This window comes from Trichoderma harzianum (assembly GCF_003025095.1).
Source record: "Trichoderma harzianum CBS 226.95 unplaced genomic scaffold M431scaffold_35, whole genome shotgun sequence".
Taxonomy (NCBI): domain Eukaryota; kingdom Fungi; phylum Ascomycota; class Sordariomycetes; order Hypocreales; family Hypocreaceae; genus Trichoderma; species Trichoderma harzianum.
In genome coordinates this window covers 57,084-84,904 of record NW_020209283.1, presented here as the reverse complement: position 1 = coordinate 84,904, position 27,821 = coordinate 57,084, and the positions used below count along the sequence as shown (strand labels likewise).

The 27,821-nt window shown below is 41.7% G+C and overlaps 12 protein-coding genes across 12 annotated transcripts; 5 read left to right on the top strand and 7 right to left on the bottom strand.

The window, feature by feature from the left end:
- Nucleotides 1–659: 659 nt before the first annotated feature.
- M431DRAFT_11517 (hypothetical protein) lies at nucleotides 660–1,771 on the bottom strand (the record flags this gene model as incomplete). The annotated part of the gene is made up of 3 exons (XM_024911924.1): nucleotides 660–758; nucleotides 818–930; nucleotides 964–1,771. The coding sequence occupies 3 exons, from the start codon at nucleotides 1,769–1,771 to the stop codon at nucleotides 660–662; spliced, it is 1,020 nt and encodes a 339-aa protein (XP_024767412.1).
- A 3,783-nt stretch (nucleotides 1,772–5,554) lies between these two features.
- Nucleotides 5,555–5,722, top strand: M431DRAFT_101683 (hypothetical protein; the record flags this gene model as incomplete). Its single annotated transcript, XM_024911338.1, has 1 exon — nucleotides 5,555–5,722. A coding segment is annotated over one exon (168 nt), but the record flags the coding sequence as incomplete, so codon positions are not given.
- A 1,119-nt stretch (nucleotides 5,723–6,841) lies between these two features.
- M431DRAFT_101671 (hypothetical protein) lies at nucleotides 6,842–7,033 on the top strand (the record flags this gene model as incomplete). Its single annotated transcript, XM_024911336.1, has 1 exon — nucleotides 6,842–7,033. A coding segment is annotated over one exon (192 nt), but the record flags the coding sequence as incomplete, so codon positions are not given.
- A 1,965-nt stretch (nucleotides 7,034–8,998) lies between these two features.
- On the bottom strand, nucleotides 8,999–9,680 carry M431DRAFT_488345 (hypothetical protein; the record flags this gene model as incomplete). The annotated part of the gene is made up of 2 exons (XM_024916554.1): nucleotides 8,999–9,013; nucleotides 9,114–9,680. 2 exons carry the CDS (start codon nucleotides 9,678–9,680, stop codon nucleotides 8,999–9,001), a joined length of 582 nt encoding a protein of 193 aa, XP_024767409.1.
- Nucleotides 9,681–10,752: 1,072 nt separating this feature from the next.
- M431DRAFT_514235 (hypothetical protein) lies at nucleotides 10,753–11,783 on the top strand. Its single transcript, XM_024920181.1, has one exon. The coding sequence runs from the start codon at nucleotides 10,880–10,882 to the stop codon at nucleotides 11,696–11,698; it is 819 nt and encodes a 272-aa protein (XP_024767408.1). The 5' UTR covers nucleotides 10,753–10,879; the 3' UTR covers nucleotides 11,699–11,783.
- A 608-nt stretch (nucleotides 11,784–12,391) lies between these two features.
- On the bottom strand, nucleotides 12,392–12,547 carry M431DRAFT_47152 (hypothetical protein; the record flags this gene model as incomplete). The annotated part of the gene is made up of 1 exon (XM_024915435.1): nucleotides 12,392–12,547. A coding segment is annotated over one exon (156 nt), but the record flags the coding sequence as incomplete, so codon positions are not given.
- A 2,671-nt stretch (nucleotides 12,548–15,218) lies between these two features.
- On the top strand, nucleotides 15,219–15,971 carry M431DRAFT_549893 (hypothetical protein; the record flags this gene model as incomplete). Its single annotated transcript, XM_024921301.1, has 2 exons — nucleotides 15,219–15,321; nucleotides 15,381–15,971. Exons 1-2 carry the CDS (start codon nucleotides 15,244–15,246, stop codon nucleotides 15,969–15,971), a joined length of 669 nt encoding a protein of 222 aa, XP_024767406.1. The 5' UTR covers nucleotides 15,219–15,243.
- A 484-nt stretch (nucleotides 15,972–16,455) lies between these two features.
- Nucleotides 16,456–18,913, bottom strand: M431DRAFT_488342 (hypothetical protein; the record flags this gene model as incomplete). The annotated part of the gene is made up of 6 exons (XM_024916553.1): nucleotides 16,456–17,187; nucleotides 17,242–17,955; nucleotides 18,338–18,417; nucleotides 18,442–18,519; nucleotides 18,622–18,625; nucleotides 18,854–18,913. The coding sequence occupies 6 exons, from the start codon at nucleotides 18,911–18,913 to the stop codon at nucleotides 16,456–16,458; spliced, it is 1,668 nt and encodes a 555-aa protein (XP_024767405.1).
- A 1,111-nt stretch (nucleotides 18,914–20,024) lies between these two features.
- On the top strand, nucleotides 20,025–20,639 carry M431DRAFT_101663 (hypothetical protein; the record flags this gene model as incomplete). Its single annotated transcript, XM_024911335.1, has 3 exons — nucleotides 20,025–20,177; nucleotides 20,245–20,426; nucleotides 20,531–20,639. The coding sequence occupies 3 exons, from the start codon at nucleotides 20,025–20,027 to the stop codon at nucleotides 20,637–20,639; spliced, it is 444 nt and encodes a 147-aa protein (XP_024767404.1).
- A 1,244-nt stretch (nucleotides 20,640–21,883) lies between these two features.
- Nucleotides 21,884–22,476, bottom strand: M431DRAFT_101689 (hypothetical protein; the record flags this gene model as incomplete). The annotated part of the gene is made up of 3 exons (XM_024911339.1): nucleotides 21,884–22,004; nucleotides 22,071–22,228; nucleotides 22,303–22,476. The coding sequence occupies 3 exons, from the start codon at nucleotides 22,474–22,476 to the stop codon at nucleotides 21,884–21,886; spliced, it is 453 nt and encodes a 150-aa protein (XP_024767403.1).
- Nucleotides 22,477–24,027: 1,551 nt separating this feature from the next.
- M431DRAFT_101631 (hypothetical protein) lies at nucleotides 24,028–24,996 on the bottom strand (the record flags this gene model as incomplete). Its single annotated transcript, XM_024911332.1, has 1 exon — nucleotides 24,028–24,996. The coding sequence occupies one exon, from the start codon at nucleotides 24,994–24,996 to the stop codon at nucleotides 24,028–24,030; it is 969 nt and encodes a 322-aa protein (XP_024767402.1).
- A 745-nt stretch (nucleotides 24,997–25,741) lies between these two features.
- M431DRAFT_536108 (hypothetical protein) lies at nucleotides 25,742–27,118 on the bottom strand (the record flags this gene model as incomplete). The annotated part of the gene is made up of 1 exon (XM_024920981.1): nucleotides 25,742–27,118. The coding sequence occupies one exon, from the start codon at nucleotides 27,116–27,118 to the stop codon at nucleotides 25,964–25,966; it is 1,155 nt and encodes a 384-aa protein (XP_024767401.1). The 3' UTR covers nucleotides 25,742–25,963.
- Nucleotides 27,119–27,821: the final 703 nt, after the last annotated feature.

Here is a 27,821-nt window from a genome sequence, read left to right as displayed (position 1 = left end):
TATGGGCTTTGATTTAAAGCTACCTACTCAATTTAGGTTAAACCTTTGCATCTACAGTATAGATGCTGAATCTGGACTTGGTTGGAGTATTACAACATGATATATATCTAAACGAAAGTCATCTATGTAGCCAGAAGACTTTGTCCTCAAAAGTTTAATAACCTGCGATCAAATTGTAAAATTAAAGATACAAATTTTGACGTGAAGGCTTGTAGGTGGTTTGAACAGCTGGTGTCATTAGGAGATATCTGGTTTCTTCTGCCACACAGGCGTTGGAGGCTTTTTGAGAAGAAAGTACCTCAGAGGATCAAGCCATCTATTAGCTAGGGAATCTTGTGATGCTTGTGGGATTTTTTATACTTCTGCTACTCTGCTCGGTCGCAATTTTAGTGAATAGTACGAAGGATAATTCAGCGTGCTTTGATCCTTTTGGCCGGCAAAAAGTTGCTGCGTAATGGTATATACCAGTTTGGGAGGCTCGAACACGCTGTGTATCGAGTGAAGAATCAGCGAGTCCTTTCCATCGATATATGAACACAGTTTTCATAGGATTCTCATGGTTTATCATACTTCAACTATTTATAGTGTAGGGGACGAATTAGATGAAATTTATAAATGAAGTCAGGGACACGTATTATAATGGCACATCACCACTGCTCTCAGGCCGCCTCTTTCTCCAGTAGCTCTAGGTACTGGCCAACAACACTCTGTATCATCGTTTCAAGCGGCTGGGGATTAATCCTAAGCTCATTTTCTGTCTATAGGCAGGCAAGTGAGTTAATATATATTTAAATGGCAAGCTTAGACTTGAACTTACTTCGCTTATATCCCATTTGATAACAACACTTGGACAATTTCCCGCTTTTAGTCTTCCATCTTCGAAGGCCTCTGGATAAAGCTTCTTTGCGATGGTAATCGCATCGTTCCAAACTATTTCGCGATTAATTACTTACGTCCGGTTACCAGGGACATGAGGGTCCAATGCGACGACGTGGGCACGGGCAACGTCTTCTCCATACGCAGCATTTCCAACCATCTCGAATTCGAATCGTTTCCCTGTCACTAGGCTCAGAAGAACCCCATTACTTCCAGTGCGGAGAATGGCTTCCTTGTCCTTTGACAGCTCGTCACGAGCCCATATCCATGGTGGGACGACAGTAATAAGGTCAAAAAGCGGTTTCTGATCTCGGACAAAAGCTTCTGAAGCAAGGAGTGCGGTCTTCTTCGCAGCAAGATAAGCCTCAACCTCTGAGCTATAGGGTGGTGGCGGAGGTGCGTTTCGGTCGTTGGGAGTCCAAACTCGTTCTAAGTCGCGTTCCAGGCCTGAGACAACTGGAATCGGTAAGATGGCGCCAGTGGTGCTAGTCATTACGACTCGCTTCACAGTTCCATGAGATTTTGTTGCCGCCGCCTCGAGGATCTCAATGGCACCTCTTTCGCATGCTGAAATGAATTGCTTTTCCAGTACAGAGGAGTTTTGTTCACCTTCTCCCCAGCTGGGAATCGGCGCAGCGAGGTGAATGACGTATTTGACCCCCTGAATAGCGTCGTCAAAAGCGCCAGGAGCACTCATGTCTGGCACGGATACAAATGACAGCTGTTCTGAAGTTGGAGAGAGGGACTCTAGGGTTGGTGCAGAGAGAAGTCCTTCCGCTTTAGTCATAGAACGGACCGCAGCACGAATGCGATATCCGTGCTTGAGCAAATCGATGATGGTAAGGTAGCCCAAGAAGCCCGTGGCTCCAGTCATGAGGACAAGATCTCCAGCCATGTTAATGTTAATCGGATACAATGCATCAGATTGGAACAATTCAGGTATGCAATCGGCGCAAAGGGCTTAAAGGTCCTCATGAAGCATTTATTCCTCGATTGCTCAATGGGTCATTCAGCAACTCACTTTGTTTCGTCGACTTTACTTTACACTCTTTTATTTCCAAGCAAAATTCTCCACTAACATTTCTTATTTATAAACGTGATAATAACCTATAAACCCATTAGGTACCCGTCATAACTTTAGTATTCATAGCGACAACTGCCACAGTGCACCGAGATGGGCTGTTCGAGAAATAACCCCCACATGTTGATTGCCAAGAGACAAGTTGAACAGACTCCGTAAATCCGATTTTGGAAAGAGAGCTCACGCTAGGATATTTGGTTATTAACACGACCCGATCTCATAGAGATGGTTATTCACATATTTCTTGCAGCATCCATTTCGGAGCCTTTCCTCCGCCGATTAATGTACGACCGATTAATTGAATAAATGGAGCGTTTTTCGTGTCATAATTAAGTTGGCTCAACTATCGTGGTGATTATTGCAATAGTTAATAATGCGGTTCGTGGTGTTATTCCGCTCTGTCACTAGTAATTTCCTCTGTCGCTTTTCCGGCTGCACACACGATGCTATTGTAAGCGATAATGTTAAAAGTTATTAAGGCTAGAACAGCAATGCATCTCTTGATTAACTGAATATAAAAAAGCCTCACTGGTATATTAGTATGCCTTGTACTCAGACCACTTGGTGAACGAGCGGTGTGGAAGGTTACGGCTCAACACAAGGATGTTGATGTTACAACAAGTTATCATTTGTTCCCAAATCTTTTACTCTCACATATCTATTTACACAAAATCCTCAATGAGAGATCTTATTCGTTCTTAATTAATTATAGAAGTCTACATACTTATGCTCATCTCCATTAGGAATGATCTTACGGCATGATCGATGAAGGAATGATGCCATCTTGGTCCTTCGCCAAGAGAAATGGCACCTATTTTCAATTTCTCAATCAAAATTCTCGCCTCTAATATCTTTTCATACTCATTTGCAAAGCCAGGGACAATGTGTGGCGCGAACTGATGCAAATGATTCTGGTATATAGAAAGCAAGGCTGTATATGCAAGCTTCCCTCCTACATCTACAGGTACCCCACCTTTTAGGTACCTAACCACTAAAAAACTCCCACCCGTTTAACTAGCTATTAGATAAAATAACTACGATTTTTTTATTTACGGTCCTATCTAGGGACCCTGGAGAGATAGAAATATCTGTAAACCCTTTAGATAACTAAAATAAAACGAAACCCGTCGCCCCTAGACTAGCAATAGCCTTCTAACTACCGAAGGAGGTAACCCCCTTAGGCTTAAAAACGGAAGAGGTTATAGTCCTCCCCTTTACCCCTAAGAAAAAAAGACGCTTTAGAGAAGCCCTTAGCGTAGATAAAATACCTTTACCTAGTTTTAATAGAGTAAGACTAAGCGCAGCGGCGATAGCAACTGTAGTATAGACAGCCTTAAGAGGCCTTATTACCTTTATCTTTAATAGTGTAAAAGAAGCCACTAACCTAAATAAAAAGGGGAAATCCCTTACTAAAAATAAAATTATAAACTAAATTAATAAAATTAACGTATAATAATAGGCTAAATAAAATATAGTATTAAATATAACTATAGTTATTAACTCCTGCCTAGCGTAATATACCTCCTAGCTTTTTTTAATAATAGTAGAATAAGTCTGCTTATACTTAAATACTACTTTTAAAAACTTTATTACCTTTTATATTAACCTTAAGGGGAGGCCTAAAGACCCTAAGAAATTAAGTAGTAAAAGAAAAGCTGCTTAATTAACTAAGATAATATTAGTTAATATATCCTATAATAAGAAAGATAAATTAAATACTATTAGGACCCTTACTATAGCAGAAGCTCCTACGTCTACTGGAAAAGTAAACTAAAAGGACCCTGGGGTTATATAGGTATAAATTACGTTATAAGAAAATACTTATAATAAAAACCTTTAAAAGGGAATTAATAACCTAAAGTATTCCTCTATAGGCAGTAGAGGGCTGGCCCCTACTATTAATAAAAAGAATATAAATAAAACTAATAAACCTAAGGAAAGCCTTAATAACTATATTTTTATTTAAGTCCCCCTAGACTATATATAAAGAAAGCTATTAGCTATTAAGGCTAAATAAGAACTAATTAAGATCTTAAAGCTTATAAATAAGGATATTACTTACTTCTAAAAGGTTTAATTAAGCTTTACCCTTAGAGGTAAGAATTAAAATATTAAAAATAAAATTATTATACTTTAGCTAGTAGTAGAGAATAACAGTCTAAAAATTAAAAAGGTATATTTATAAAAGGTTTTTCTTATACGCAGCGTATTAAAGATATATACTAATATAAGCAGGACCTACCCTATAGATATACTAATCCCAGAGGAGGTATACACTAGGGCAGGGGCTAAAAGCCTACCTATCTCCTGCTGTAAAGCTAACTTCGGAGAATCCCTTAATATATATAGCTACTTTATCTCTTTTAATAAAGACGTTAAACCTAGCTTTAAACTTTTTAGCAGCTCCCTCCTAGTAGAAATCTAGGTCCAGCCCCCTTAGGTTACTTAGTACCTGCGGTATTTTAAATTTTATAACCTATAGAATTACACTAGGACTAAAAGGTATTATAAATATAGTAAACTATTTTTTAAATATAAAAATACTATAGTTAACTATTTATCCTTACTTTAGTATATTAACTATAATAGCCCTTATACAGCGGACTCCTTAAAGTATTCTATTAGATTAATTATTAAAAATAGGGAAAAAGTATAGATAACTAAAGCCTAATTTTAAGTTATCTAGGAATTAGGCTAGTAGGAATATAATAAAGCTAACCTACCTAAACCTAAACCTGCCCCTACCTTAGCCCTTAATACTAAGAAAATATTTAACTTAGAAACTTAAACAGGCCCCTGTATAAGGCTGCTAATCTTTAGCTTAGCTTTACCCTTCCCCCCTTAGGCTTTAGTTAAAAAGGTTATTATTAAAGTTAACTTAGATAAAGAAGACCTTTATAAGGGAACCTCCTCTGCTAGGTCGGTAGTTTATGTAGCTAGCCTAAATAATAAAAAAGAAGAAGCCGAAGGTAATAAAAATATATTTAACGCCCCCCCTAGAACTAATAAACCTTTTAACATAAGCTTATAAATAATAGGCCCCGTTACAGCTGCTAAAGAAATACTAGCTTTAAAATCTTCTAAGCTAATATTAGGAGGAGCAGTTTATACTAGGATATTACCCTATTACTAGTATAGGAAGGTAGCTATAATATTATATTAATCTAGGAACCCTATGCCTAATAGGATAGGGTATTAAATAAAAGGTAAATTAAAAATTACCTTAAATATTAAGTATATAACCCCTTAAATAGTTAAAGGGGTACTAAACTTTTAGTTTTTATATTTATTAGAATCTCTTTAAACCTCCTTAGTAAATAATTCTTTCCCCTAGGCCTAAAGGATAAATATATATATTAAATAAAGGTATATAGTTATATTATTATTAACGTCTACTAAAGGGCTTTAGTAGACTTAGCTATAAAGACCTTTATTAAATAGGGCCCGCCTCCCCTCCGCTTAATTATTATAGGTAACTTTAACGTTTTATACTAACTTTAAGAACTAGGCAGGGGTGTAGACCTAGTAGGCAATAAAATTATAGAATAGGCGGAGAAGCATAATCTCCTCCTAGCTTTAATAAATACGCTTACCTAACACTTAGGAAAATACATTAACTTAGTTTTTATAAACTACCTTACGTTAACTAAGGTTAAATACTCCTTTAATATAGGGTTAGACTACTATATAGTAATTATAAACCTGCTTAAGCCCCTTAGGATAACCCTAGGGGCAGGGAAAAAATATATTTTATTAGAATACTAGGAAGACTTTGGTTAACTTATATACTCTTTTGCTTAAACCCTCCCTATGGTTAACTTAACTATACTATTAAAAACTAACCTTAATAAATATACTAAAGCTTTATAGGACTTTTTTAAATAAGCTATAGAGGGGGCTGGTAAGACTAAATACTAGAATAGCTATAATATACTATAGTGGTTAGAAAAGTGTAAAGTAGTTTATAAAGCTTATAAAGAAGCAGTAGACAGCTCCCCTGCCTAAGAGGGAGCCCGTAAGACCCTTAAAGACTTTATATACTATAGTAAGTAAGCCTACTAAGATAAAATTATAGTAGAAGCTAGTGCTACTAGGAATATTTAGTTAGTAGTTAAGTAGCGTAAGGTAATAGACTGCTTTTAACTACCCCCCTTAATAGACGGGGATAAAAGTATTTTAAACCTTACGGAAAAAGTAACTTTCCTTAAAAATAAGCTTTTTAAGTATAAGATAATAAAGAAGGATATTTTAAACTTATAGGAAGAGGACTTTCCTATTAATAATAATATTTACTAAGACTAAATAATATTAAAGTCAGAGGTTAAAAAAGCTATAATAAGGTTAGGAAATACTACACCTAGTGCAAATAGTATATTAGTCACCCTTTTATAATTTACTTAGCCTACTATTAGCAAGTACGTAATTAACCTTTTCTACAGATATTTAATAATAAAATATTACCTACTCCCTTTCTAAAGTACAGAAATTACTATTATTCCTAAACCTAGGAAGCTGGAGAAGGTATATACTATATATAAAGGCTATAGACCTATCTCCCTGTTTTTTTACATAGGTAAAGGCCTTAAAAAACTCTTAGCTAAAAGAGTTTCCCTCTTAGTAATAGAATATAAAATACTATTAGAATAATATTTTAGGGCTTTTTTAAAAAGGTCTGCAATAGACTTAGTTACCTACCTATTATATAATGCTAAAGTTACCCTAGCCTAAGGTCTTATTATCTCCTTCTTTATATTTAATATTTTTAGCATATTTAATATTATTATATATAATTACTTAGTTTATAAACTTAGGGAATAAAGGTAGCCCCCCTTTTTTATAAAATAGGTTAACTTTTTTATAAGTAACTGTAAGGTTTTTATCTAAAATAGCTATAGGACTACTTTCTTAAAGATAGAGCTGGAATATAAAGCCCTACAGGGGTTCCCTATTTTCCCTATTGTTTTTATACTTTATTTCTCCCTTAGCCTAAAGCTTAATAACCCTAATACCTGCTTTAGGTATATAAATAATATTAGTATTATAGTAGTAGAGGCTAATACTAAAGAAACTACTTAGAAGCTTTAGTAGGAATTAAAAAATACCTTAAACTAGGGTAATAGGAATATAGTCTCCTTTAACCTAGATAAGGCTAAACTTATATACTTCTATAGGACTAGAACCTAAATATATAATAAGGGAGTAGACTTTAAAGGAAAGACTATAGCCCCTTAGGACTTAGTCCGTTAGCTAGGGATATACCTAAACTTATAACTTTCCTTTAAAAAATACCTTAGGATTATAAAAGGGAAATCCCTTAAAGTAGCTAACTTTCTAAAATCCTTAAATAAAATATAAAAAGGATCTTTGCTAAATATAGTAGTTATAGTAGCTAAAGCCTGCATTACCCCTATAGCCTTATATAGGATAGAGGCGTTTTAGCCTAGCGAGAGTAGATAAAGTATAATAAACCTAAATAAATAAGTAGGAACAGGCTTAGCAGGATTAACTATAATCTTAGAACCTTTATTTAAAGCAGCAGCTAGAGTAGTCGTCCCTATGTAGAAGATAACTAACCTCTCCGTTATATATAGAGAATTAGGAGTCCCCTTAGCGTTAGTATAGGTAGCATAGATTAGACTTTATACAGTAGCTTACTTCACAGGCCTAGATAAGAACCACCTGGTTAGCAGATGTATTAATAAGAAACTCCTGCTTAAGGTTCCCTTTACCTAACTATAATATACTATAGCCCTAGTAGGGAAAATAGTTTAACCCTCCCTTTTTACTAAGAATAATAAAGTAGTCTAAGTAGGCCTGGACTTCAGAGGCTTACTAAAGTTAAAGGTAGCGGAAAAATACCTAGAACTATTTAATAGCCTCTTTAAGTTTACTTTTTTTACTTACTTAGATAGTTTATAAAATAAATAAGGTAATATAAGCTAGGGAGCTGTTATATACTATAACTTTAGAAGAACTATAATATATAGTCCCCTTATTAACGCAGAGGTTTATAATACTAAGGTAGTAGGTACCTTTAAAGTTATAAAGTTAACTAAGACGTACACCTTTATAAACTTAAATATTTAAGAGATTCTGCTTTTTTTAAATAACTTAGTAGTAGTAGATAGAATATTAAGGCTAACTTCTGCCTTATCCTAAGGAGCCTATATAGGGCTATGCTAAATTACCTAGAAACTACTCTTATAGGTAATTACAAAGGTGGCCTAGGTCTTAGGCTATAAAGATATACTAGGAAATAAAAAAGCTAACTAACTAGTAAAAAAAGGTTTAAAACTCCCTTGCTTCTTAAGAAACTACTTTACTATTACTTTTATTAAAAGATAGGTAAAAAAGAAACGTAAGGAAATATAAGATACTAACTAAGAAAGTAACTACCTAGAGTTCTATAAGGCTAGTAGATAAGGCCTTTATAAAGCCCCTTTTATACCCCCTAAACTATATCTCCTACGCCTAATCTTATATAGGCTGCTAGCTAAAAAGTTTAAATACAGGGACTTTATAAAATACTATAAAAGATTTAAATATAACGCTAGGCCTACTTATAAATATAAAAAACTAAAAATATAAAAATACTTTATAAAGTATTATATAATAGCCCCTTTCCTCCCTAATATACTAAAGAGGGAGGTATACTTTAGAACTACCTATATCTAATACCTCCTTAGTAACGGAGGGTATAAGGACTTTTAAAAACTAGTAGAGGACATAAGCCCATACGGCCCCCCCCCTATAAAAACAAATACGTAAAATAGATTAATATATCCCCTTTTCCTTTATTACATTAAAATATAGCAAACGCCCGATCTAAACTCAGCGGCTTCTACCGTCCTAGTGCCTAAATAAGGACTTATGTAACTAATTTACTTAGTAGACGTTAATAATAAAACAAATAAACAAATAAATAAACAAAGGCTGTATGTGGCCGTGTTCGGATCGATGAATGCGACGATATTCGGACAGAATGGGAATTGATTAGCAATCCCCATTCATCCTGTAGATATCGCTCCACCTCCCATGTGCTCAGGTATTCGACATCTGGGGTACCCGTCGATGCGATTTCCTTTGCTATCGCACTTTTCACGTGTCTCCGATCTGGTAAACTCGCCTCTGGCTCCTCCAGAACTCTACTCTTTACCTTGGGACTCCGGCTTGTTCCGTGAAGCAACATGTTCATGACCTCGGTGACAACATCCAAGACCTGAGAGAAAGTGGCATAGCGTCTTTTGTACCGAAGAACGCCGTTCAAGATGTCTTGGGGAATCTCTCCCCGAAGGGCCTTCCCCACCATAGCGATAGTCTCAAAGTAGAGGAACGAAGAAAAGCTATCGCGGCCGGCGAGGATGTATGGTATAGCGCTTGTCACGTCTGTTGAGATGTCCTTGGGAATACCCCAAAGGTGGTTGTGACGTATATCGGGTAGCTCAGACTCGATAGTGATCGAAGTGGCGGAATCCAAAGAGAGCTGATGTCCTAGATCCGGTAACATCATAGATGTACTTGTCTTAGATACCTGCTGTAATGAGGTTAAAGTATCCATCGTTCCACCTGATTCTGGGAGGAAAGACAAAGGACTAGACGCAACGCGAGATAGTTGAAGAGTATTGTAGCTAATATCGACTTGTTGTTGACGATCCATGTGAACTTGATCTTTATCCTCTACGAGGCGGTTCGCCCTTTGAGCCAGCCCTAAAAATCTCTCCATGGTATGTTTAAGCAGCGCAGGGTTAACATCCGTTGACCCGAAAAAGGTATTATCAATAAATGCCACGAAGGAAGCGTTCATCTCTTCAATTATACATGCAAGGCCAGTGACTCTTTCTTCGAGCGCTTTAACATGCTGCTGTCTCCGCTCCCGAAGTGCCTTTTGGGCTCTCCGTCCCCGAGCCCTTCGCGCCTAGAGGAATGGAATTAGTATCCCAATGGCTACTCGCTGCTCTTGGTTCACTTACATCGTGTGCCGAATGGGCCACTTCTTTTCGTGGTCGGCCTCGCGGACGATTTTTGATCTATTGCTCACTACTCATGACTGCAAAGGTAGTAAATGAGATGCCTAGAAGTCAATCCATTGACGGATGTCTTTCTCAGAATATAAAGTTGTTACTCCGTACTCCGCGTAGGGATTATACAATTAGTCATCTTCCGCCTTGAGGCTGATTTCTCAGCACCCGCTTTCCTTGCTCCGCGACTAGTTCCACTGCAACTACTTAACTACCGTGTTATTAAGAAAGTAGTCTATTAAAATAATTGGGCAAAATCCAACTAACATTGATGGTGGAATTACTTCATATACAATAGATAGCCCTGGAGGTGAATTGAGACGTTTCTCCAAAAATAACCAATTGATTCAAGGGACAGGAGCAAGAGGAGTTGCTACCCCGCTGCTGCTACTGAAGATACATTGTATTACTGGTCAGACAGAACCCCCCATGTCCTGTTGCATTACCAATGCGCACCTTGGCGTTCCAAGTGAGCACTATTGCTTAGACCTAACCTGCAGTATTGAAATACTGCTACAAAGTTGTTTTCATGTTATCCAAGATAAAGTGACCAAGCTTGTATAGGTCTAGTTGCGAAACTTATAAAGCAGTGCTGCCTTCTATTAGTTATTATTAGCAGCCAGTGCGCGATTTTCTTTATTCCATGTCATAGAGAGCTTTTGTAGTTTGGTTTCCATGATTTGATTGGCCATCCACCATTCATAACGCGTGTTGCAATTAAAAACGTTGGGTTGTGATGCTGGGGTTATTGTCAGATTTACTTTCACTTTTGCATCACTGAATTCTCAATTGCAAGCATTTACTGTTTTCTTCCTCTGTGCATGCAACATAACTCGCCTTACACTGCGCTCACACTGCTCTCTGCAACCACAAATATTACGGAAAACTGCTTTTTGATCTCATTATGTGTGACAATGAAGAGTTCAACAATAATCATGCCGGAAAAGGACTCCTCGTCATTCATGTCGCCCTCTTCCGCATGGCAACCCGGTCGCTCGCAGAAGCATATAGAACCCTGGGCTACAAGACTCACCACGGGGTAGAGGATATTTTAGGAAATCCGTGGGACGAAATCGAACAGGCTGCAGAAGCGACATGGCCAACTGTGCCTAATGCGCGTCCTAGGCCACGATTCACGCGAAGTGATTGGGATAATCTCTGGGGGAACGAGTACGACATAGTTACCGATTTAGCCTGCCCGTTCGCCGACCAGCTGATCCAGGCTTACCCTGACGCGAAAGTTGTCATTGTTCAGCGAGATTTTGATAGTTGGTGGAACAGTTACCAAGCAGGGGTATTGGACAAGTTGTTCTCCCCAGGGCAGCAAATTTTCGTCTTCCTTATCAGGAGTGTGATTGGATCGCGAGCGGCCGAGGCCATGCTCAAGGTGAATTACGGATTTTTCAAGGCTACAAGTGTATCTGAAATCCGAGAGCATGCCCGCGAAGTCTATGACGAATATTATAGACAGATTAGGGCAATAATACCAGAAGCGAAGCGATTGGAGTACACCATGGGAGATGGATGGGAACCTCTGTGCGCGTTCTTGGGCAAAGACGTCCCAGATATTCCGTTCCCGCGCTTAAATGATAGCAAATCGCGCAGCGAGAGCCAAAGGCAGGGTGAGATTATGGTACTGTTAAACTCTGTTAAAAAAGTTACATTGCTGGGTCTTGGCGTTGCCATAATTGCAGGATTACTACGGTATTTTGCGCAGGCATAGATACAATGCGGTGCGGTCAATCTAGTACTAGTCATTAGCCTATGGCCTACTCAATCTTATATATATCTTTTAAGATTATTACAAGGTAGTTATTAGGTGCCGGTCCCTAATATCTCGGGATTACGTTCAGTCCCATCGCTATCTATAGTAGTAATCCGAAAATGGCTATTACATGCCAATAGGCCCGTGTCTTAAAAGAGGATATTCGTGAAACTGGGTTTGCATTTATTGATTGGCAGAATCATGCTCACTGAGGCACCGTGTCTGATGATGTGGAAAACCTTTATCTTCCGGAAGCTCAGAGCCACTGAGAAGACAGTTGCACCAGGGGATTTGGCTGACATCGTGATCAATTGGCAATTGGGATTATTAACAAAGCTGGGCCTGTCTGACTGGTACAAAGGAGAAATATTTATTTATAGATGTATATAAAATAGAGAGACAAGATGTTGCGATTATGTTGTGTATTTATATTCTCGAACAGTCTTTTTGTACACAAAGTTCACTTCCATCGGCCATGGTCATCTTAGAAGATTTGAAGGTAGGTCGCTAATTTCCTTGTCCTAAGCGACAATTCAACATTGTTCATTCATGACCCGCACAAAGGGCCTGAGCAGCAGCAACGATTTGGTCTGTTATATATATATCAGTACTTGTATCTTATAAAACGAGACAATACTTACCATGGTTTGCGTCAGGGCCACAGCCTTGGGAACTGATGACACAAGGAATAGCATCATTTTCAATATCATCAAAGTGTGGGCAGGCACAGTCGACGTCTGTCGAGCCACAACCAGTAACTTTGACTACTGACTGTTCGATGCAATTGACTGCACAAGACGGAATATTGCCCAGGTGGCCGAGAACTGTAGAGATGAGGGTGATAAGGGTGATAGAGAATTTCATTTTGAAAGATGAGTATGGATGTCAAACAATAGTTGGTACTATAAGGTGGAATAATTGTCAACCTGCAGTTGTTTGGAGTCTATGTTAGTTGACAGAAATGTAAAAGGATTTAATTAGCTATATATATTGAAGCAATGTTGCCTCCACCCCCGCCATTGGGACTAATTCTACCTTTCTACAACCAGGGGCTATCGCCGGGGTGTATCACCAGGGTAAATTCATCATCTTAACGTAGTTATCTCACCGACAACATGAGTCTGTTGTTTATTAATTGTGCCCAAGAATGACAGTCCCCGATAATTGAAACACTTTGATCCATGCAACTCCACCTTCTAATGAGATTGAGCATTTGCGGTCAGTTAGTATTCTGGGACAAATTACCAACGAATGTATTATTGGTGAGACTTTACACAAATCCCATAAGCGGATATAGCGGTAAACTTGAATGATTCATCTTTCATCTTCTTCAACGGGTGAAAGAATTGAATCTATCTTCAATTAGTATCAATGACTCCCTGTGACTCAACATACCAGAGTGCAGGCAAGGAAGGTTTAGCAATTGGCAAGCACTATACAATTATCGACATTTTATAATAGTCAGTAAATGTTTTATATATTACACCAAAAGAGTTATGAAAGCCGGGATATATTGACAATAATTCGGTAAGGCCTCCCAGAGTGGTGGTGGCGCAGTGTCCAATGTCTATGAAAACGCGTAGTTGTACTGTCGTAACTGTGCAACCCTGTCTCAGATCCTGACTCAGATAGCAAAATCCATATCAATTCTTGTTATTACGTCGGATAGACATCCGTCTGCTTTGATAACAAAGCGCTCTAGAAGCGGTCAACTAGTCAGCGCAGAACACAATCGGAGATCCCTAGGGTGCGCGGGGTGCCAAATATATCGAATAGATCCCAGCGAGAAGCAGGGGCAGAGGCTGGAGGGTATCCTAGGAGAGAAAACACATAGAGAGTCGTGCATTTACCGTCAAAATGATAGGTAAAGTCATATCGTAAAATAATGCAGACAGGCTATACGGAGTACCTTGTTTTCGCCACGAGGCATCCTTTAGATAAAGCTAATCATGTGCAATGCTTTACACAATACGAGCAGAAGCAACGTCAGAATCACTGGTGAATTGTGGACGCGACGGGGTTGCTTGAGGTATGTGGCCCTGGAGTACTCCGTACAATCTGCCGAATATAAAATTGGTCCAGACCAGATGCTGCATGTATGAAGTAAGCACTAGAGAGTAGCATAAGCACGACGCTGCGTCTGATCAATAGCGTTGATGTTGCCCGTTGTGTCCAATAGCTACAGCCAGTTTCTATTAATTAGAAGCTTAGGTGCCTTGCCTCTAATTTTGTTTATAGTTGCACGAGGTCGGTAGAGCTACTCATACTAAAGACCAGGCCCATGGCCTGCAAATAGTCTCGGTCATCGCCGCACACTTGGATCGCTAGGTGTCTGGGCGCTTCTCGCAAGTGTCTGGGACGCAGCGAAGAGTTAGTCGGCATCATCTAGAAATCTGATACCATGGAAGAGCAATGTGACATGATCAAGGAACTGGGAGGCGCATTCTACCGAGATCCGAAAGACTGTCGACACTTAGACCTCGCAAAGCATTGTCCATTCTGAAATGGTACCACTATGGCTACTTGGTTATTCATTTAATCCTACTATGCAAACCCTCTCGATCTTTTCGACCATTGCCAATAATTTGTCCTCTTGCAGTGTCTTTGCTGTCAGCTGTAGGCTGATGGACAATCCATGCGTATCATTAGGGTCATAATGCTTCTGGGCTAGGGTTTCTATGGTGCTTAGTGGCATGGCCTACTAGTCTCTTGTCAAGCTCCCTGTCCGCTTATAAACCTGATGGGAATGAGGCTCTTAAAAAGTCCAAGACGATGAAACCATTTATAGCTCATCGTCTTAGGTTCGCCATTCTTGGATGCGATATAAGCTGTCGTCGGCCCAAGGATGGCATCGATACCAGCTTCCACCATACGCGTTAGATGTTTTACTTGCAAAAGAGTACGTTCTTTCTGCAGCTGGCAGAGGGGCATAGACATCCATATCCATAGCCTACTCATAGTAACCAAGTTCCGGACGCCATGGCTCGCCAGTCTCTTGAAGACTCCTACGCACACCATGGCTCCAAACCAACAATGGTCTCCATCCCAAGTCCGAGGTTAGCAATGCAACGAGCCATATGGCCATCGACGCTACTAATGGCTTCTTGACCTGCTAGTGCAGTTCCCGCGCCCAAGTGGGGTTACGCATGTAACAACATTGAAGCTGCTCACAGAAATGTTGCAGTATATCCCCTCGAAAACTGTACTTCACTAATCCGTAGGTACGATTCATGACAATTGTATATTATTCTCATACTACAACAGACTAGCACTTGCATCGAAGGTACAACACATGGATGTTTCTAGACCTCATTAAAACACGAAAGGATAACAATGCTCGGGAGGCACGGATTTATGTCGGCTTACACTATGCATCATTTTTCTAATATAAAAGGTTGACCGCGTACAGTGGTTTATCAAGTGATAAACTCTGACCTTTAGACGTAAAAATCACACACGATTTGTTTCGGACGATCGGTTTTCGCATCCCAACAGTTTGAACCATGTCAGGGAAAATTATCTTCCTCGTTACGTCTGTGACCAACGTACCAGAGAAGGACATTGAAATCGGCTTCTGGCTGGTAGATCTCCCTTCCTTTGACTACTGAATTATGATGGACACTCAACTGCTTCTTTACAGCCAGAATTTGCAGATCCATATTTCCTACTATCTGCCAAGTACCATATAGTCGTTGCGTCGCCAAAGGGAGGGGCCACCGTACCAGATCCTACTTCCATACAGCTATCGATTGAAGACCCAAATGCAATGGCATTTCTGAAAGAAAAGAAGGATGTATACCAGCAAACAAAAAAGCTTAGCTCCTTCCTTGGAAAAGCAAACGAGTTTGATGCGCTTTATGTTGTTGGTGGCCATGGGCCGATGTTTGATCTCGCCTTTGACACGGAATCGCAGGCTCTAACCGCAGAATTCTGGGAACAAGGTAAAATCGTTGCCGCCGATTGCGCGGGTGTGGGATCTCTAGCCAACGTGAAGCTTTCTTCGGGGGAGCACTTGCTTAGGGGCTTCTCAAAAGCGGAGGTAGATGCTCTTGGGTTCGGCAATGTCGTACCATTTTTCTTGGAAGATAGGCTAGTGGCTGAAAGTGGTGGCTATGAGAAAGCACCCTCAGTGTGGGAACCACATATTGTAACGTCTGGAAGGCTGATCACTGGCCAAAATCCAGCATCTGCTGCTGGTGTTGCTGAAGCTATTCTTGCAGCACTAGCCTGAGGTTCTTTCTGACTGAAACCTTTATTGTATGGAAGACTTTGCTACTACTTGAAGTATTGGTGGTTAACCACCACAATAGGAAGTTGAAATTTGCTGTAGTTGAGGTCCTATAAACAGTCTAGCAATGACAGCGGATCTCAGCATCAATTGCTTCTAAGGTGTCTTATAAAATCCTACCTTGCCTAGCCTTATTCCAGCATGTAGTCCATGATAACAATTTATTAACTTTGTCTTTTAGTAGCCTAGGTTATTGCTATCACTAAGCTCCTCCACTCTTATCCCAGAAGGATTTGCGAGCTTATATTTTGCACATTAAACACTCCACTCTTATCTCGGAAGGCATTGCTAGATAATCTGTTGACCAATATGCTCTTACTCCAGAGGAACTTTAGTAGTCAAGCAACAAGCTTGACCTGTCAAACGCACATTGTCGGCAGGAGGACCAAGTTCAGCTTATTCTACCTCACTGTGACTAATATTTATGTTAAAAGAAATTTTCTCGTCCTGTGAGTGCATAGGCTGTGTTGAGCGCAAAGTTTTCCAATGCCGACTCGCTTTGCGGCAATCTTCTCTTGAATCTGTCAGACTGTCGAATAAAATTTCGTAAATAGGCTCTCTCAGTCTCATTGACTCCTTCGTAAGCCATGAACAACGGCGGTTGAGCCGAAATAGCAGGCAATGTACCTAATGTACCAATGTATGCCACACACATGCAGATGTCCCGAGACAATGTCGTGTGCTCATCGTCCAAGAGAGCAATTGGATCATTTAGAATGATAGCCAAGGCGCGGAGAATTCTGTTCAGGACAATAGAGAGCATTTTATATGTTATCCAACACTGTGCGGACTCCATGTTCTCAAAATGATACTTCATGCCGAAGGGAGATTCACTGTCTGGCAATTCAACAATGTTACCCAGTCTGCGCATCTTTGCGACTATGCTTTCACCTAGCATCCTGAGCTGTGGGACAAGCTTTACAACTCGCCCACACAGAGAAGCAGCGCTCTTTCTTATGGAAATTGCTCTAGGATTGTTGTGTACGAGCCTAAGTTGATGCACTAGCGATGGCCAATAACTGCTATGCAGATCTAGAGCATACGCATCTAGACGTTCACTAGGAACATCCAAAGTGTTTCTCAGTGCTTCATCCATCCTTTCTCTCCACTGTGGTGTAAGATAAAAGACTTGCCTTCCTTCGACAAGTGAGAGTGCTAGCTAGATAAAGTCAGTCCCGAACTCATCAATGCCTATGCACATCACATTACCTACCAATGGCCCCAGATTATCAAATGCCAAGCATGTATCCAGCTCGTCGCTGAGTCTTGGTGGTCCTCTCTGGAGCATCAACCCGTACATCCCTTGCCCATGCAATGCTCTATGGCGGGGCCGCCTCGCGTCGAATAGAATCTCGACTCGTTCCAAGATGGTGACTGCGGCCAGCGTCTCAGTGCTAAGCTGCCGGCATTCATCATTGAGAGCAATTTGGAGGCTGCGCAGCGCCTTTCCATAAACATCAGGATTTATTAATTGTTCAACTGGTAGAGCCCGTCGGAAGTTGTTCCATGTGGAACAAAGCAGGGCAACGCAGTCACGTAGCGCAGAGCTTGCTCCAACACGAGCGGGCAGAAATTTGATGTGGCCCGCAGTCAGCAGGAATGCATTATCCGGGCCATTTTCGAGATGTCTGACGAGAGTTGCAGCCAGACGATCTGCCACAGTTGTGAGATTGGGTCGTGGCTCTTGTGATAGACGCAGCACGCTGTAGGTCGCCCCGCCGGGTATATCTCGAGACTTGATGGCGACAATGGCGTGAGATGGAGCACTGGACGACACCTGTAGGCTTGCAGATGTAGCTGATGCATCACAGTCTACTCCTTTGGTGGCATGGATACCATTGTGGACAAACTTGGCCTCGGTCGGTGGTCCGGAGCAGACGGCATCAACGCGATAGCATGGTGTGCAAGTTGGCCATTTTTTATCACACTACGAAGAGTGTGAGTAAGCACATATCAAGGCCATTGGCTTAATGGGGGAAATTAGACCTTGATTTTACGTCGCTTGCAGCGCTGACACCGTTTGGATGTGGGAATGCCTGGCATGGCAGCGCATTCCGTTGGGTTTGAGCAACTAGGTTGCAAGTTGCGCGGCCCCTGCAGACGTGTTGGAGTATGCCGCAGTTGCGTTGATTCAAGTGGAATAAGGTAGGTTGTATTACTTTAATATAAGCCCGGCATTTACTGTGGGTGGCTCTGTCGCCGGTATGATGATCAACCCCCCGGGACATATGTATGAAGATCTTTGTGTCTGTACTCTCTATCTGGGCCGGCGTTTCTAAGAAAACAGCTAGGGGTGCGCGATATCTTACCCAATTTGGCAGCTTAGCGCGCATGCCACCAGGCGTTATATCATCTGCAGCGTAGATCTTTAGCAGCCACATGATGGATCCTGTGGACATAAGAATCAACGTACGCTCCATGATTGTTATAGTTCTGACCACGTATAAGATATACAACTCTATGGGCCTTGGAGAATATTGATTAGGCTCAGCTACATTTATTGAGATAAAGGCGCATTCTCAGGGCCCATTACTCGAGGCTTAACCTCGGATGAGTCCTTTGACGGGGTATATAAATCGAAGCCACGACTTACCGAGCTAGATGTTAGAGACAGTAAGCTACCAATTGTGGAAGACGAAGAACGGTTTGCGCATATGCGTTCAGACGATACAGTTATTGAGCGTATCCGCCAGGACCTAGAGGTAGACCCAACGATAAAGGTTTATACCTAGTAGGCACGGATCTATGGCTGATGATGGCACTTCATGATAGACGAAGAAACGAATGTGAATCAATTCATCAGAAGTGATTATCAGAGGGCATACAGTCATCTGATGGCGTGCGTCAAGAAGAATAGAGCAGGCAAAGTTTGATCCCAGATGCATGATAATGTCAGATCCAAAGTTGGTCTGTGAAACAGATGGCAACGGGTTGGAATGTGAAGAACGTAAATGCACTTCGTAACCCGTGCGGCAGACTCTAATGCTTAGATGGACTAATGTTATTACGTAGCGTACAAAATTAAAAGTTTGAGGGCGCTTTCTGGTGGGCTATTGAGTACATATACTTACCTCTGTCTTATGCCCTCTGACTATTTTGTAAGAAAATGTTCGCTTTTTATAAAGAAACAGGGTAATGCCCAATTTAGTTATTAATTATCACTATTCTAATTACGAGATCAGTGAAATAGTCTGCTAGTCTATTTCCCCGGAAGATATGAGCTAACTTCTCGGAATGTGTAGGGCTAACCTTTCGATAGTTGCGAGCATGCTAAAGCCGGGCCTATTAATCGTGATAGGCGCATAGCCTACTAAGCTACTCCGTACTCCATAAAGGGAAAGTAAATAAAACCCTCGCTCTTTTCTCGTCTAGTTGTCGGGAAAAAAAAGAAAAGAAGAAGCCAACAGGCGGACTAATTTGTCATAATGTATTCATAGTAGAGTTAACCGGATATAAACGACGTAAGAAGTGGCGACTTTAAGCTAGGAATTCCTCCGATATGTCAAACTGCAAGGGTCGAACTGCTTATGCTGGTTGTTTGGGTGATCTCTCTACGGTCAGTTTGTTTACTATTAGTAACAAAGGCTCGTATACGGAGTTCTTAGTTAATCAGCCCCGAGGGATAGTACGTTATACGGTGTTGTCAGACTCTAAACCCTGTTTCATCCACTGAATGATATCCATCTGGCTACCTCAGCTATACGCACAACTTGTAAACTCAAGCAAATCAGATCTCAATCTGCTCGATAGTCACCGACGGAATAATCTGTCATCACTTATATAAAAGAAATAGGTAACTCAACTGGCTCCACAGATAATTTTCTTGGTGGGATTACAGTTACCAGGTGCCTTGCTCAACCCTTTTCCGATGTGAAACTTGAGCTAGATAACGTATGTATAAAGCGGCCAGTTCCTGAAGCTGTGGAAATCTGTGACATCCAAGCCAATATTACCCATACTACACTACATCATCATCATCGCAACACTGCTCTAAAGATGAAATTCTCTTCCACTTTACTGCTACCCCTTGTCGCGTTGGTTGCTGCCCTTCCTAGTGATTTGGATAAAGATATTGTCAAGCGCTCAGGTGAAGGGGTTCATCTTGATAACTGTTCCGGTCCCGGTGGTATTGTATACTCTGAGGTCACTGTAAGCTTATTTCTACCAACGATCTACATATTTACGACCAAGCCCTGATTATTCTTTTCCATCCCAGTACTGGTCCAACGACGCCGACGCAGTTAGTGGCCATACCGCGACGGATACGTGCACTCCGACTGTAAACTCTTGGAAGATATGGGAGGGATCAGGGTCATGCAAGTTTTCTGATACAGGCGTCACTTTCTCATGGAGCATTAACTCCAATGCTGGCTCTTATCCATCATATCAAAAAGCTGGGTCAGTCCTAAAGCATTTTCTACATCTATGTGACTTGGACACAACCTTTTGCACACAATTTCAACGCTACCGGAAATATTGTAACTAACAGCATTCTCATACAGATCAGGAGGAAATGGTGCCAGAAGTTTTACATGCTATAAGGATGATGGACATGGCATTAGCCAAAAGAACAACGGCGTGACTTGCAAGTCAATTTATTACTGTATTTAGTATTAGGTACACAAGAGTCGCGATTTTTTATTCGTCGAAAGATGATCATTCATCCATTGTTGTCGAGGGGAAGCCATCTACACATGCTTTTTGTCTGTGGTTAGTAAGAAATTCGTCCGTCAATTTGTTTGTAGTCTAATAATATTTGAGTACACTCGTTCTAACCCTCGTCAAATGCAATCGCCACGCTGGCTGAGCCAGATTATTGTTAGTCCAGACTAAGCTGCTGAATATATAGCAACGCTATTCTAGTGACAGCGTATTACCTGCCAAGGTGGGCGTAAGTCTGCCAACAAGAGTCCTCATAGAACCGCCCATTCTACTTGGCATAGGGCTAATTCTAGTCTACACACTTTTTGGATGTAGATTAGTTCTACGTTGCAGAACCAACCTCGATCTTGTACATGCTACCGAACTCAACTCTCTGCGTTACATACTATACAGTACCTATATTCGCTAACACATTACCATTCCTCTACAAATAATATTAACCTACACAATGTAAAATACCTAAGTCTGTGTTCTTCCCAAGGAAGGCTAGGTCCATGGTTAGTGACTCTGTGTATGTAGCTGGAGCTATCTCCGTATCCGCTAGAGGCCAATCGGGGCCGCTCCCGCCCGTATTCCAGTTGGTCTCAAAGAGGCGCGCATAACTTACATACCTGCCCTGACAATACCCATTTCAGTCAAAGGTTCGGCGCTATTGCATTCGTTGTGTGACTATGGCTACCATTAATGCTACAGGCATTTGGTGTAAGATGTCATACAGAGCCCGAAACATGATAGATGTAGTTGCCACCCTAACTATCCCGACCGCCACACAACGAGTAGTGTCCTTGTGTCCTCTTACACCCCTACACTTAAAAAACTAAGGTTACACATGTAATTATGCGTGATTGGCTGTCTAACCTGTTTCCACCCACAGCCAGCGTATTATGGTCCCCCTCAAATCGTCTCTTAGGCCACTGGTTGTTGAACAAGCGTAAGTTCGAGTTCAGGCCACAGGGTGAAGTGCTGACGGGCGGAACAATGATCGATTTCCATTATTTAGTCTAGACAGCTGAAGGTAGACTCAATTGGGCTCTTATCTATCAGCTACCTATGGGAAAGACCGGAGTATAAACATAGCGAATGACATCCAACAGCTGCCCTTGAGCCTGAAATTGCCTACGGTCGCTTGTTTCTCGTATTCATCTATCTAGCGTGACATACGCTCAGATATTCACTCAATTCCACTTCATCCTCTAAGCGGGAACGCAATAATACACCGAAGAACAGGTGCGGGACCATTCAGGGCCGGAGGTGGTGAAGAGCCCTCGCCCATTGTCTCGGTAGCAATTCCAATTTTTGCCGTTATTTCCCGTTCTATGCGCTGTTCGTAAGTCTACCAACCAAGATATGAAAAAGAGAAAGCACAAAAAGAATACTTACCCCGAAAAGTTGGGAAAGCTATGCGAGCCAGCCTCTATGTGGGAGGTAAAGGTAACTCCAGTGGAAAATTTACAGGCACGACTCTGGCCCTCCCAAGTTGTATAGGAGCTGGCAGAAACAGTGCACTGGTCTTGAGTAGGTGGCACCTCTCCATTCGACTGGGCACTCGCGGCGTAATACTTTATACTTATCAATAACAGGGAGTCAGTGGGAGGATAGAGTTTGATCTTACAATGATCTCCGACGAGGCTGTAGGACTACCAGAAGAAACTGACTTGAGGCAGTTGGAGAGGTAGATAATCTCTGTGTCCCGTTTCTCTAATGATCCTAGGTCGCTCTCGACTAGATTAAGCGGAGTGGCATTAACAGCTGCGAGTAGCAGCGAGATAGCAGAGATGAGCTTCATCATTTCAGCTCGGTCACTAGATTATTGCAACGATGGAGTGCAAGTAAAGCGATTGTCTTCCCTAGAGTGCAGACAGCCCTCCTTTTATATCCTTTCATCTTCCATGTTTTCATTTATGTTCCACCTTATGGCCACTCTGTCTTTAGAGGTACTACTGAGGTTACATCAAGTCAATCCACCTTTAGTTGGTATTTTTATCATCCAGTCTTCTACCTCCGTCTTGACTGCTTTGTTAGGAGGTGTGGTGGGCAAGTTCGGCGTGTGAACCCCTTGTGCACCGAGAATTACTAAAAAGCCGAGAATTACTTAACATATTCCGATAGATCTCCTCAATACCGATTTGGCTAAGCAAATATCATCCGAGCAATATAAGACGATGGGGTCACTGACCAAGTTTGGCATCTAAATCGTAAGCATTAGTGGGCTTTGCATAATCATGATGATTGTTCTTAGTTGATGCTTGAGGCAAATTATTCACCATCCCAGGGGAGAAGGAAATGTAGGTACTTGAACGTCGCCACTTTCGCCTTGTTGAGGAACTCTATGATAAAAGCTGGCCGAACGAATATAGTGATGCACTGATCTAGAACGTTGATTTGGAACAATATATAAATGACTACCTAGCTAGAGCTGCTAACAGATACTAGCTGCCTGAGGTGCCAGCGCGAACTACGCGAATAATACTACTTTCATTTCGTCTAACTTGTAGTAATTAAGTACTGGTGAAAGAAACCTGTACATTACATAACATTAACCGAGCCTTCTCTGTAACTATATGCAATTTGTCAAAAGAAGTGGTATTCTATCTACTTCAAAAGATCTTGTACTCCGCAGTCCTAGCCTACGGTGAAGTGGACTGAAAGAAAGGGGCGGGGTGGGAATACGAGATGTTCAAGCTGCATGTAAATATTTTTTGGAAGGTGGAATATTATAAATAATATCCAGGTTAAATCTTGTGCTGTACTCTGACTGTTTCTAGACGGAAGGGTTTAAACAAGCGACGCAATCTGTATAAAGGCCATGTCTTAGGTGTCGAAAATTATCGACGTACTGAATTCTCCATCCACTAGACCAGCTTGCTACTCAAAGAAGAATTAGTCAAGATGTTCGGATTCAAAACCTGGGAGCTAGCGACATTTTATTTTGCCTACAGCCTTTAGTTTAAGCTTTTATAAAAAGGGAATAAATCCTTATTAAGTACAATGGGCTACGAAGGAGGTATTTAATATATGATGAAATATGCAGGTAGATAAACAGGCTGCCGATATAGCGCTACCATAGTGAGCTAGTGACCCCAGAGAAGCTCCAGGGCTAATATTAAAGAGACTATTTCGGTTACACTCTGGCAGCTGTACTCTCTATTTTACAGGGCAGCGCTGATGGTATCTCGGCTGCCGGAATTACAAGTATTTTCTACAGCTTTCTCAGTTTGGAAGCACTGTATTGGTATGTACCATAAGAAATGGGAACGCTAATTATTAAAGAGTGCTCAGATACAGCAAGCTCAATTTATGCCAACTATCTTGATGATTAGAGTAGCTGATGATTACCCTAATTAGCGACTAGGACGATTTTACCGTCCGTGCCTCCAGTATAGAGTGCCTTGAGTCCCTCGTCTCCTCTTGACAATGGCAACGTGCTTCCAATTCGTGGCTTGATAGATTTCGCAATGACAAATTGAATGAGATCCTTGAACTCTTGCAATGTTCCAGCATATACGCCATGTATACTAATCTGGTCGTTGAACACTCGAAGTAGATCGAGTGAAACATGGAAGCCACCATGGGCACCACATGTTACAATTGATCCTCCTAGCTTCACAGACGCCATTGAATGCGACCAGGTTGCGTTGCCCGACGTGTCAAACACTGCGTCAACTTGCTGGGGAAGAGTAGCACCTGGCTCAAATGTTTTCTCCGCCCCTAGTTTCCGGGCAAGTTCTCTTTTCTCTGGGGAGCGGCCTGTGCACCAGACCCGTAGGCCAGCGGCCGCGCCAAGTTGAATGAGAGCTGTGGATACGCCTCCCGATGAGCCTTGGACTAGCATTGTCTGCCCAGGACGCATATTCGCCTTGGTAAAAATCATCCGGTATGCAGTAAGCCACGCAATACCGAGTACAGCGCCATCAATAGGATCTAAGCCGGAAGGCAAGGGAAGAACATTGCGGGATGGAGCAACAACGTATTCCGCAAGAGTTCCGTCTGTTATCTCGTGAAACACATTTCTGGCAGGATCCAATATTTCCTCCCCCAGGTAGTCGGTACCACACATGACGGGATACAGGATGACAGGAGTACCGTCTTTGAGATAGCCACAACCTTCGCATCCGAGAATACGAGGATAAGTTAGAGGATGAGTCCCAACTCCCTGAAGAGTGAACACGTCGTGATAATTCAGCGCCGCGGTTGAAACTTTTACCCGCACCCAGCCGTCCGGAACAGGAGGAAGTGGTACTCGACCAATTCTTAGGGCTTGGAGAGGATTGTCTTGGTCGGCATAATTGGCATACACTGCCAACATATCTTTCGGCTCCGATTCTAGTTCTGTCGACATATTTATGCCTCGGTACTCGTGGATGGATGCTAAAATATTTAAGTGGCAAGAGAATATGTGGAGGCAGAGAACATTTTAGCTGACAAGCGTTGATGAACCTGGATGCTGCGTCCGAGAGAAGTATAAATATATACTTGAAGAAAATCAATCCTAAAAGTAAGTCGGAATTAACATTATTAATATATGAAACTATTACAGCCATTAATTAAGCGGAACTCCGATCTTTTCAGGTATCTCGTTTTGCAAATTCACCGTCTGTTAATATGTCATACGAACGTTGCCCGGACTACGCATCATAGTCCCGGCTTGACATCAAACTTGATGGTATTAAAACATAAAGGTTCTAGCTAGATAGCAGCTATATTACGACTATGCTGACAAACGCACATGGAACATGTCGGATTTGAGGACTATGCCAGTCTCCGACGCGTATGGATGGTTGGTGTGCAGCGCGGTCCTTTCAAGGCGGAGCTCCGCAACATTCCACATCGGCGACCTACGTGGTTCGCTCGCCAGTATATCGTTCTCTCAATATTTGAGATTATTTAAGCTGACGACTTTTTGGTCCCGAATAATATTGATCATTTTCAATCCGGCTACCACAGCCTTGTACGAGCAGAGGGCAGCTTTGCAGGGCTTAGACCAAGGAATGAAGGCACGGCTATCTTGAGCTAAGGGAGTCACTTTTTCCTTTCACTTGACTAATATGTCCGTTTTTCTATATATTATGATAGAATATCGAGTGAATGTCACGGGCTTGATAATAGAGGAAAATAGCAGGCTTTGGGTACAATTTTCGAACTTGACAAAGAGAAAGTCGCCTTAGAAATATGAACAATCTCACATATATGAGCAATGGCATTGCGTATCTCGCTCATGGGCCGATATCCCGGGAAACCAAGTCAATTGCTGACTTCTTGCACATTTCCCGTTGTTATGCCCACGCCCAAACACCCTCTTGCTGTCCTTGAGACCATGCCATCACCGAGTCGTATCCTCGATATGTGACCAGCATCATCATACCTAGGTCATCCAAGTCGTCTTGAGTTCCGCTGAGAATTATATCGCTAAAGTCCATGCAGGACACGAAATATGTCTTTCCATTACGGCGACGACGATTCCAGTCTCTTTCCGTCCTCGCGTCCCAGAGCGACGATTGAGCTGTAAATGACATCTGAGATACTATAGGAGACAGAGTGCAGTAGCCGTTCTTCAGTAGAGAGTAAACGCCGCGTAGCATATAAGCCGTGACCAAGGTACGTCGAACACTCTCAGCAATTATCCATCCTGACCAAGAAGACTCGAAATCCCTGTTTAGGCCTGCAAGATGAGCTTGAAGGACTAGGATTAATTGTTCGAACAACTCATCCTGAGCTTCAGCGAGAGCACGTTGTCTGATATTGCCATTAAACAGACGGATACTCTGCAGTAGAGTCAATGCTTGTATACGGGCCAGGTTCTCCAGCAAGGATGAACTTTGAGGCGCTTGAAGAATCTGATTGGTGCGAATGTCGAGGATGCTAAATACCACGCGTTCTGTAGATTCCGACATTGTTAAATAGCTGGCGCATGCTGAAAATGTGTCATACAGAATGGTCGGATATCCTTGGGCATGGAGCATGGAGCGGTGGATAAATGGTGTCGTACCAGCTCGCACGAGTAGCGCCGGGAATTCTTGTAAAGCTTTTGCACAGTATTTCATCGTTTCATATTCCAATCGGTCTACCTGAAGATTGATAGGCGGAAATTCAATTGCAGAATCTATGGTGTCAAATGACGCAAAAGATTCTACTTGAGGTTGGATAGCTGGGCTAGTTGACGGTAACGCGCTGAGCTCTCGGTGAGAAGAGGTACTATCAGGTGTACCACTCCCAAGATCTCCGCCCTGTTGAAGGAGATTGTTTGCTAATGCATCATCATTGGCGCATTCATCCGTTCCTCGATGGCGGACTTGAGATGAGTAGATACAAGTCCGTCGGCTCGCAAGACATCGACTGCATGACGGTCGCCGGTGGTCACACGATCGCCGCGACCTATAGCATTCGGAACATGCCTTGCGACGTGGGAGAGCGTTTCGGGTGTCCGCCATGTTGACTAATATCGCTAGGTATAGAATCGGCCAAAGAAGAATGAATATGCGCAAGTCGACGTTGCCAACACGATACGTGACGGCTACTACGACGACGAAGTGAGAATACAAGTCCGGTTCTAAGCGTATTAGCGGAGTTCCGCAAAGCACCTAATGACAGTATGAAAAGAAAGCCAGTGCCTCGGTTAGGTCAGTAGCTCCTTAGTAAACACAAAGTTATCGCCCGATCATGCCAATCGGTGGGAATATATTTTTTTTCTTTTGCTTTTTAAAAAAAAATTATTTGTTATAATAGGTATGTTTTTGCAACTATAGTAGTCCGACTGTAGACCTATCTATAATATATGTAATAAAGGTATATATAGATCTAAAGGTTTCAACAGGCGTGAGTATTAATGTTGCTAATTTATTATATCATCACAATCATCAACCAATCTCTTACTGCATCCGGTTATGCAAATTGACGATATACTTTGCCACGCAACGGTAATTGCAACTAGACATACAGTTTTACAGCACTTCTGTCCTTTAAATCCTAATCACAACCTAATCCTATTTATATCCAAGATATCTCCAATATAATTAGAAACTAATTCGAAGGGAAAGTTGAAAGCCGCTGCAGCTTTCGAAGCCTAAAACCTGCTCTTCCAACCTAAGTTGCAAAGAGACAAGTTTCTACCGAGAGCTTCAGACTGACGGTAGG

Excerpts from the sequence above, each read along its gene's own strand:
- M431DRAFT_514235 (XM_024920181.1), top strand. The coding sequence starts at position 10,880 with ATGTGTGACAATGAAGAGTTCAACAATAATCATGCCGGAAAAGGACTC.